The 10995-nt window shown below is 32.2% G+C and overlaps 1 protein-coding gene across 2 annotated transcripts; it reads left to right on the top strand.

The window, feature by feature from the left end:
* The first annotated feature begins 2132 nt into the window (after window positions 1–2132).
* LOC114390592 (glucose-6-phosphate 1-dehydrogenase, cytoplasmic isoform) lies at window positions 2133–9679 on the top strand. 2 transcript variants are annotated; one of them, XM_028351385.1, is made up of 16 exons: window positions 2133–2262; window positions 2813–3020; window positions 3372–3457; window positions 3785–3851; window positions 3968–4154; window positions 4711–4868; window positions 4957–5025; window positions 5303–5361; window positions 5485–5521; window positions 6092–6163; window positions 6454–6601; window positions 6748–6843; window positions 7982–8052; window positions 8656–8771; window positions 9104–9149; window positions 9234–9679. In XM_028351385.1, exons 2-16 carry the CDS (start codon window positions 2844–2846, stop codon window positions 9399–9401), a joined length of 1557 nt encoding a protein of 518 aa, XP_028207186.1. In that variant the 5' UTR covers window positions 2133–2262; window positions 2813–2843; the 3' UTR covers window positions 9402–9679. The 2 variants fall into 2 exon arrangements, with proteins under 2 accessions (XP_028207186.1, XP_028207187.1); XM_028351386.1 differs by lacking the exon at window positions 2133–2262 and adding an exon at window positions 2281–2299.
* The last annotated feature ends 1316 nt before the right edge of the window (window positions 9680–10995 follow it).

Genomic DNA, 10995 nt, shown 5'->3' on the forward strand with positions numbered 1-10995 from the left:
TTGTATATATACACGATGGTCTATAATTCAATAACAGTGAAGTTTATAACTTATTTTTTCCCATCGATACAGTCGTAAATATTTCGTGTACATGGTAAAAAAAAAGGACATTGCAGGAAAAATATTAAATAACCTTTAAATTTCTAAAATATCAATAATTTTAAAACAAAATTAAAACATCAACACACATGAAACAACAGTCCACAACCAATCTTTTTCAATGAGGGTATGTTTAATACTGCCAATATATCAACCAAAGCTTTTGGAAGAGATATTGTATGTATATATCAAATAATATAAGATAGTAACTGTTATTAATTAGTATAGTTTTGTGAGATCCAACGAGAACATGTGAAGAGCATGGGTGCAAAATGACGAAATTTATAGAATAGTACCGCAAAAATGAGTTAATTAATTGGAAGCCCTGGGTTAGGTGGCACGCTACGATACCAACTGGTCTCATGACTGCTACCACCGGTGGCTTTCAGAGTTGGTGAATTCTATTCTTTTCAGTTTTCACACAAAGGTCCTACAAGAGTACAAATTCGTCTTTATTATTATTATTATTTGTTTTTTTTTTCAAGGAAAACTAAATATTTGCACATTATTTATTTAAAGGAATTACAAAAGTTCATAATATTATTATTATTATATGTTCTTTTATTATTTATTTTATTATTATGATTGTTATTAAATATGGATTATATAACTATATATAGATAGTCAAAATTAAAATTTATTTAGTGATTATATGATCATTAAAAATTATAAACATTTTTTCTTTTATTTTCCTTCGCTCAAATAAGATTTATTTTAATAATCCCTTCAAGTGTGTACAAAATCCAGTGTTAATTTTGCCACGACAACTTCCTACCTAGCCGAATTAATTTTGTAAGTATCCACTTATATTCCTCCTTTCATGTTTGAACCCTATTGTATATTTTGATCGATTTGAAAAGTTGTTTTTATAAGGTGAAGACTTTCTTCTTCTTCGTCTTTATATGAAAACGTTATATTGGTATATTTAAATTTAAATTTTAAATTGAATTATAATTAATGAGGGTACTTATTAATTCAGTTATTTTTAAATAGTTTTTAGGGTAATCATCTTAAACCAATAACCACGAATTAGAGATAGTCAAGGGTTAGGGTTTACTTTTTTTTAAAAAAATATAATTATTTTATTTTATCAAAAGATAACTGAATGAACATGAAAGATCATACAATCATATATAAAATTGATAAATAATACAATCACATATAAAATTGATTAAGTGGTTAAAAAAAGTTATAAGTTCCATCTCTAAATATGATTGAGACCCGTTCAAGCTTAATCAACAAAAAAAAGGAAGAAAATCTGAATTAATGACTTGGACCATTAGTTTATCAAATTAAAAAAAAAAAGATCAATTCGAGCATTGAGTATGGATATAATTGAAAAAAAAAAAGAACTCCCTTCTTTCTTAATTATAAGACATTTTTCAATTGACTCTCCTTAATAAATTTATCAATTATTTATATTATGATTTCAAAATTACTTTTTTTTTTCTGAATCTACTTACTTGTTTTTTATTCATCTTTGAAAAGAAAATAATTAAGTAAGGAAATATAAGAAAAAAATAATTAATATATTTAAAAATTAAGAAATAGTCTTATAAAAAAGACAAACAAATTTTTAAAATATCTTATAATTAGAAATAGATGAAATAATTAATGTTATAATAAAAAACTAAAATAACAATTAATTTTGAATAATTTTTTTTTTGTCTCACAAGATCCTAATGGGAAGGTGAGAGTATTACTTTTCTCAATATAAAAGAAGTGTTTTTGAAAGGTTCCCGCGACCGTTTAATCTGCTGAAAAATACACTTGACTTTAGTTTACGGTTGTCTTAACAGTAAAAAAGATGCATTTATTTCAGTGAGAAAAAAAGAAAACACTGCAAAAGTAAAAAAGCAGAAGTTTAGCACTTTTTTCTGGCTTCTGCAATCCATTCGTAAGACACTTTTATGTCTTTATCCGGACGATCCAAATTAGAGGGGCCTGAACAGAAATAAGAGAAAAATAGAGGGGGGAAAACAGAAATAAGCAAAAGACTGAATATGCGTCAGCAATGAGGGCTCTGAAGTCTGACCTATGCGCTGACATGACACCAATGACTAAGGAGGTAGTTGGTGAAGAAAACACCAACTGTTTTGAGTTTCCAACCTTAAAAGACTCTCTTTTCTCTCTCTGAACTCTGAAGCAAAACAACATTACCAGGTACAGTTTCAGCTAACTCTGCATCACTTGGTAGTTGGTACTCTTCCTCTTTTTGTTTCATGATTGGTTTTTTGATCCATGTGCATGCAAATTCTCTTCTTCACCCTTCCTCTTTATTTGGTTTCAAGGTTGATTCTAAATTCCACTTTCACTTTGGCAAACTTGAGAAAGCCTTTTTTTCTTTCTGGCAACTAGTTGTTGTTTTTTCCCCTTCTGGTTGAATTTCAGAACAAGATAGTTTGATGGGGATGTTTCTTTTGTTTTGGTTTGTAATTGTCTAATAGAGATTTGGACTGTTCACACAATTCCAAAAGGGTACGTATTTGGATGTTTTGATGTGTTACTGTATGGATTGATGATAGTTTGTCTGATTGCTCAATTGGGTGTTTCTATGTTGTGGTAAACAGTGTCATCCCTGTTGCTTTCTGAATTCTTGGCACTTGTCATCGCTCTATATATTTGTATCAGTAGAACCATTTTTTTGGATATTAGCTTATAATTTGATACCAAATAGTAAGTAGATCACACCAATTACCAATATATATTGCAGAGTGGTTCTTGTAATTCAGTGCTGCTAGAAGATGGAAACTAGTGAATGGCATATCGAGCGAAGATCTAGCTTCGGCTCTGAATCCCCCTTAGCAAGAGAGGCAGGAAATGTGCCTGAAACTGGGTCACTCTCTATTGTGGTGCTTGGTGCTTCTGGTGATCTTGCTAAGAAGAAGACATTTCCTGCACTTTTCCACCTATACCTGCAGGTAAAGCAGAATCTTGGTGGATCATGTTGATTAGTGTGTGATGTAGAACAGTTGTAAAAATGAGAAATATTAATGCAGATGATCATGCAACTAATGATGGACTAAGGGGCCCTTAACAGAATGTGTTTCAGAATACTTTGCCTCTGATCAAGCACTTGTTCGATTTTTCTTTTTCTTGATAAAATTATATTCATTTAATCTACATGCTAATTTGACATCAAATGTCTATTTCTAGTTTGTACTTTCGTGGAAAATTTCTTGGATTATTTTTTTATAGTTGTTTGTTTCCCTTTTTTTTGGATTATTTTTCTTAAAGCAACTGTTTCCAGCATTTGCCTTCTTTGTTTGCAGGGATTCTTACCACCAGATGAAGTTCATATTTTTGGCTATGCAAGGACAAAAATCTCTGATGATGAATTGAGAAACCGGTTGCGCGGGTGAGACTTTTTGTCATAAACAAAAATCTATCACTTACAACCTGCTAGCTACTTCAAAATTGTTGAAGATGGCTTGATGTGACTGGACTGTGTCCTTTAAATTATGTAAATAATTATTGTGGCATATTGGATGAATCATTGTTTTCTTTCAGCCAAAGAATTTTATTGTGAAGTTTTTTCTGTGAACAGTATGTCATGAATTTTTGTCATCTGCTTCTTTCACAAAACTGTTTTATTGTATACTTCATCCTATCATATTAGTTCATGTATTCTATTGATATATGTTTGAACTGTTTGTAAGCCTAACATATATGACTTGATGTGCAGCTATCTTGTTCCAAAGAAAGGTGCTTCCCCCCAACAGTTGGAGGATGTAGAGAAGTTTTTACAGCTGGTTAGCACTGGGTTTCTTGCACCATTTTGTCAATATTCTGTATTGGTCTCACTACATTATAGTCTTTTGGTTGATTTAAAATTACTATTCTCTGTCTCTCTTTTTCTTCCTTTTAGATCAAATATGTAAGCGGCTCTTATGATTCTGAGGATGGCTTCCGCCTGTTGGATAAAGAGATTTCAGAGCATGAATATTTGAAAAACAGTGTTGAGGGTTTATCTCGGAGGCTTTTCTATCTTGCTCTTCCACCTTCAGTATATCCATCAGTTTGCAAGATGATCAAGACTTGTTGCATGAATAAATGTAAGATGCTATAATATATGGTTTTGATTGCAAATGTTTCAAAAGGACAAATAGCTTTTTGTTGAGGGAGGGTGGGAGATATGAACAGCGACACAGTGAACCATAGCTCAACAATTGTTGAGAATGATGCTTTGTCAGACATTAGTCTACACATCATGACAGAGTCCACTTTAAGCTCTTCTTTTTAACTTTTATTTAAATGTTGGTTACTTGTTTACTTTTTGCAAGATCTTTTTCCTGATAATACTGGTGCTAGACATATAGCTGCTGCTTCCAGTTGTTGGGATTTTGGCTTCACAAGATATTTACAGGTGTCTGTGTTATATCTATGGTGTTTAAAATAAAAAGTTAAATAATTATGAAATAAACTTGAACTTTGTGTTCAGCTAGCATTTGCAAAACAGATCTCTGGCTTTAAGTCTCTCCACCATCTCATTTCTTTTGTGAGAAGAACAGTTGTCTTTACTTTTTCTTTTACATTTTGTGGTTCCTTTTTATTATCCAGAAATCTAATACTGATTGTACTGATATGGCTGCATCTGCTTCCTTTTCTTAGCTGATCTTGGTGGATGGACACGTGTTGTTGTTGAGAAACCTTTTGGTAAGGATCTAGAATCTGCAGAGGAACTCAGTACTGAGATTGGAAAGTTGTTTGAGGAACCACAGATTTATCGTATTGATCACTACTTGGGAAAGGAACTAGTGCAGAACTTGGTAATAAATGATTATACAATGGCTTCTTTGTTTGTTTCATGAGTTTTGCCTAATGATTAATCCCTTTACATTTAACTTATATTGGCAGTTGGTACTTCGCTTTGCAAATCGGTTTTTCTTGCCACTTTGGAACCGCGACAACATTGACAACGTACAGGTGAGGATTTTTAATTGTCAAAGTTACAACTTTGGGTTAAAAGTTACTTAAACTTCATTTATTCAATTGAAATTAGGGAAGGTATTGTTGGTTAAGCTTTGGCAATTCATAGTTTGTTCTATCATATCTATCAACTTTTTTTTCATTCTTTATTTTTACAAGCATCTCAAATTTTTTATTAACAATCTTTTGTTGCCTTATCTAATTCAACTACTGCATTGCCAGAGTTGATATGGCACAATTTTAAACTAGAGTTTGGCTGTTAATTCTATGACAGATAGTTTTCAGAGAGGATTTTGGAACTGATGGCCGTGGTGGATATTTTGACCAGTATGGGTATGTGTAGAATTTTGTTTTAGCGAAGTTCTCATCTGAGTCAAGGCATGCTTCTCTTTAATAGGGGAGGTATTACAACAAAGTAGCCCAAATCATTATTTACTGTTTTTCTTTATTTTGCAGAATTATTCGAGATATTATTCAAAACCATCTGCTGCAGGTGAGGCCCTGATTTTATAATGAAATAGTTTCTTATACTGACATTGTAATTATTATTTTGTATTGTGAAGTAGGAACATCTGTTAAACAATGGGATACAACAATGCTTGATTTCACGTCTCTCAATATTTGAAATCTTATTAAGGGTGTGCTTAATAGAACTAAAAAATTTAGCATAACAACTTCTGTGCTAAAATGTTGAAATTAAGGATTGTAATACCAATATCTTTAAATAAAAACATTAACTGTTGAAGGGACATTAGAGGAAACTATTAGCATTTGAAAAGATAAATAAGGACAAACTAAAGGAAACTGTTCAAACTAGTAATTCAAATATTAAGTACAGAAAGCTTTTTTGCTGAATGTCAATCAGAAGATATTAAGCTGAAATCTAACACTGAATGCATTCGATGTGCTGAATAATGAATATTTTAGAACTTTATCACTTAAAATTTATTTTTATTATGTATTAAACAAACACCAAATGCATAATGTTATCCATTAAATAATTCATTAGACATTATCAGCCTGATGTATGCCAAATTTGTTCATTATTTTTTTACCAACTCAGGTTCTTTGCTTGGTTGCTATGGAAAAACCAGTTTCTCTCAGGCCTGAGCACATTCGGGATGAGAAAGTGAAGGTGTGCCTCTTTCCATTCAATTTTCATGGGAATTATTACTCTCTTCTGTCATTTTTTTCTGCCCAGTAATTCTGACACAAACTAATCAATATCAGTACCATTTCCTTGCTCCCCTTTCGAACTTAATTATGCAAATTAGCACTGCATCAGAGGGATATTTTAATGATTCATACCCTGAAACTTTCCAGTTTCAATGTTGCACATTTATGGTTACCTAGTTTTTGAGATGAGTCACACCATGCCTCTATAGATCATATGATAACACTTTATGGTTGCTACGGAAAGTGCAGGTTCTTGAATCAGTGCTCCCTATTAATGATGATGAGGTTGTTCTTGGACAATATGAAGGCTATAAAGATGACCCAACCGTACCTGATGAGTCTAACACCCCAACATTTGCAACTGTTGTTCTGCGAATACACAATGAAAGATGGGAAGGTCAGATGAAATGTTGAACATTTCCTTCCTAAAAGAAATAAATACTGAAGCTTCCTTTAATTTCTTTGGTGCAAAAATTAGGAAAATACAGTAGTTCATATTCATTCTGGTGCCTAAAAGAAGTATATATATATTTTTTGTATCAGGTGTTCCTTTCATACTAAAAGCAGGGAAGGCACTAAATTCTAGAAAGGCAGAGATAAGGGTTCAATTCAAGGATGTCCCTGGTGATATTTTCAAGTGTATGCCATTATAACTTTTGACATCTTTGTGTTGTTCTTTCTTTAACATGCTTTTGTTTGTCATGCATCTATCGTTGTGATGTCTATTAATATCAATCTTGAAAGTGAAAGTGGAGTCAGATATAGTAAAGAATGACATTACTTTGAAAGATAAAATGATAGATAATCTACTATAACTAGAGTCTATGTGAGGAGAAATAAAGGGAAAGGTTGTAGATATGTGAGCAAAGGGGTAAGGTAAAAGAAAGTATGCATGGGAGATTTTTTTGTCACTCCCTGGACAAAGATTAGCAGGGTAGAGGAAGTGAGGGTGACATTTTGTTAGAGTAAAAAAGGGATTAGAAAATGCTAACTAATGCACTTAGGATATTTGTTAAGGAATCAAAAGTGGAAAGTTTTTTGTTTGAGTGCACTCTCCTGTGATTTTCAATGCAACTTCAATGTAATCTTCAATGAAAATTTTCTATTTATTGATTCCTTATTCCAATGGGATAAATGTGAGGAGAGAGTGGAGAGAGGGATAAGCATGAACTAAGAATTGAGTAAGATTTTGGGGCCTTTGGGGTGAGAGTCTTGCACACCCTCAAAATCTGCTCTATTTTTCACTTGTTTTAATTCTACTTTGAGGAAGGAAGAGGCAAGAATGCAGTCGTATACACAAGAGTCTTCTAGAACTGATACCATTTTATCAATAAGAGAATAGTCTCTAGAGTTTTCCGATAAAATACTGTCTGCGTTTGTTGGCTCCTATCCTAATATTGTTCTGTGATATGACAACCTAGGAGGATATGTTTTTCATTTTTGGTGTCTTGTCTATTGTGTTGATTAAAAAAGATTATTTCATGTTTGCTGTTAGAAGAACTTAGCAAACATTTGCTGTTGATGAGTATTGCAAGAGTCATAAACATATTTCATACTCTAAAATTATCATATTCCAGTGGAAACTGAGAAAAGCTGAGATATGAGTCATTTCATCTCTATGTATTCCACAATTACAAACGTGACATCTATTCTTTTTATTTATTGGTGCTGTATGAATACTAACAATTAACATCAATATTAGCTATAGCCTATTTTCTTCGTTGTCATCAAAATATCAGTTTAGCATAAAGATAACTCTTAATTCTAACAATTTTAGGTAAAAAGCAGGGGAGAAATGAGTGTGTTATCCGCCTACAGCCTTCAGAAGCTATTTACATGAAGCTTACGGTGAGGCAATCATTCTAATGTTCCATCATGAGATTGATCATGCCACTTGTTTGACCTGATTACATCCTAAAGTTCTCTTTTATCTCTTATTTTCATTTATTGAGTATCTGAAGTAGCAATGCAGGGACATTGCTGTTCACGTACTGAATTTATATTTGCCAACACAGTTTCTTTTTTGTTGAAATGTAAATGGAAATTTTGCGAGTTCATTTGGGGTTAACATCTGAAAACATTGCACCTCTATCTTTAGCTTGCTTGTTGTGATGATTAAATAAAATCTATTTGCAAAACTATTGAGGAAGTTCACCCATATACTAATCTTCTGCCAAATAATATGTGAAAGAAATGCTTGATCATGATCTAATATTATAAATATGAACTGTTTGTTCTATTAATTAATAATTTGTTTTTAAATGAGTTTGAAAGTGGTTATATATTAGATTATACAAATGGTACTTAAGACTTGAATTTCTGCAAATTATATGTGCTACAGGTTTGTGTAATGTTAACTATGGCTGGTCAAAGCTATCTGCATAGAATGCTAAAATTAATTCAATGATATTTCTAAGGGTGGGCTGACAAGTTCAATGTCTTATCATTCAGGTCAAGCAACCTGGACTGGAGATGTCTACGGTTCAAAGTGAGCTTGACTTGTCATATGGACAACGGTATCAAGGAGTAACCATTCCTGAGGCTTATGAACGCCTAATTCTTGACACGTATGTTCCTTTTTCGTAGTTCATAGTTATGGGCTGTCAATGTTATCAAGGGTTAATACAGATGTATATGAATTGTTTACAAATGACTTGTATTCATGATTGACTCTATAAGTGGTATGCTCTAGACTAAATTATATAATACTTACGTATTCATAGTTTTGAATTACTACACGTCATGTATAGGGTCAATCATAAACTCGAGTCCATAGAAACATAAGTTGATATGCTAGTAACAAGAATTGGAACTGCATGCTTTACTTAGCAATCAGTTCTATTGTCAAGACAAATAGATTTGCGTTAAATAACAATGGATATTGGAATATGTTTTGCAGAATTAGAGGTGATCAGCAACATTTTGTTCGCAGAGATGAGTTGAAGGTAAGATCATTACATGCTTGGTAGAGTATTGCAAGAGGGTCTTGCTTCACAAACTTATTGACTCCATTTTTTTTTCCTTATCAGGCATCCTGGCAGATCTTCACCCCACTTCTGCACAGAATTGATGAAGGGGAATTCAAGCCACTCCCCTACAAACCAGGAAGCAGAGGTCCTGCAGAAGCAGATCAGTTACTTGAAAAAGCTGGCTATGTTCAAACACACGGCTACATATGGATCCCTCCTACCTTGTAGAGTGATCTAATGTAATAAGATGAGGAATTTTTAGCTGCTAATGAATACACAATAAGCTTGTGAGGCTTCTTCCCTTTGAAGCACTCCCACGGATGTGTATCAAGCATTTGGAACAATATAAGAGACTAAGAGTGTTTGGCACGGTTTGTGTAACTGATTTGCCTTTAAATGCAAAATAAATGGAAAATGAAGTCCATTTACTAGTATCTGTTTTGCATCATTTGTTAATTTGACTCTGATGTGTCATGAGAAATTGGACCAATATTATTCTAGTTTAATTACCATGCAAAAGAATTGTCCACTAAACGTAATTGTCTTCTTAATTACTAACGCATAAAATACATTTTGATAAAACACTCCAATTAAGTTCATATCCTAAGCGCTCTTGGAGTACAATTCTCATAAGACGCCCCACCATTCAGCTGCATAGTTAGTTTTCAATATTATCATCAAATGAAAGTCACCAATAATCATATAATTCATTAAAATATCATATTAGAAATAAAGATAGATTATGTACTTAGAACTCTTGTTCTAATTCCTAATGGAACACCAAACAGTCAACTTTTTTTTTTACAAGGGAAAACTCGTGCATGACCTTTTCTTGCACAGAAAATGTTTGATAGAAATCTGATGTGCTATCTAACACTTAAAAGAGAAAATTGAAAAAACAGAGAAAAATATAGGTATGATAAAGTTTATGAGGTGTTGGTGGGATATTTAAAATAAAGGGTGATTCATGTATCATTATTATTCTTGCACATCATTTTAGCAACCTACTAATGCAGTTAAGGATAATTATAGATGGACATTCCAAATGTTATTCTACATCTAGTGAGAGAAAAAAGAGAAAAAAAATATAAGTATGATAAGTGATAAGATGTGATAAGAAGAGAGAAATAGAGAAAAATAATCATTGTTGATGGGTATTTAAAATAACAATATGTTCAAATATCATTGTTTTATAGTTAATGAGTCATATATGGAAAAAACTTTATTGAATAGACAAAATTTATTTTGGTGATCTCTACCCCTCAAGGGTTAATCTCATAACTTCTAATTATAGGGATATCTTGTTTTCAGAAAAAGAGGAAGTTAATGAATATTATATATTGTAATCTTGCTCTTTAGTTAACGAGTCTTATATATTGTAATTCTTTATCAAACTCCATGCATGGATTGTCTTGTATATTAGCTCCGTCGATGGCTTCATAGATGTAGCTCAAATCTATTTTTCCTTATTATCCACGAGGCCAAGCCCTGAACAAATGGCTCTAGTTACATAAGAAACATATCCATTTCACTTTTTTTCCCCTTATTTGCTCAAAACCTATTTTTCTTATACGAGAGTAAGCTATAGTGAATTATTTAAATTCTCTCTTTCTCTCTCTTATTTTTAAATTAAAGGTTATCATTTCACATGAAAATAATGTCACATGAGAGGATCCAAACATGTAGGTGAAGTGATTTTAACAAACTATTAAGATGAAAGGAGAGAGATTTTGATGGAGAAGGATTGCCAGGGGATGAGAAACAAGCAGATCATTATAAATTTAAAATGGTAAAATCAAAACATTTTAATTACAGGAACCAA

The sequence above is a fragment of the Glycine soja genome, chromosome 16 (genome assembly GCF_004193775.1).
Source record: "Glycine soja cultivar W05 chromosome 16, ASM419377v2, whole genome shotgun sequence".
Lineage (NCBI taxonomy): Eukaryota > Viridiplantae > Streptophyta > Magnoliopsida > Fabales > Fabaceae > Glycine > Glycine soja.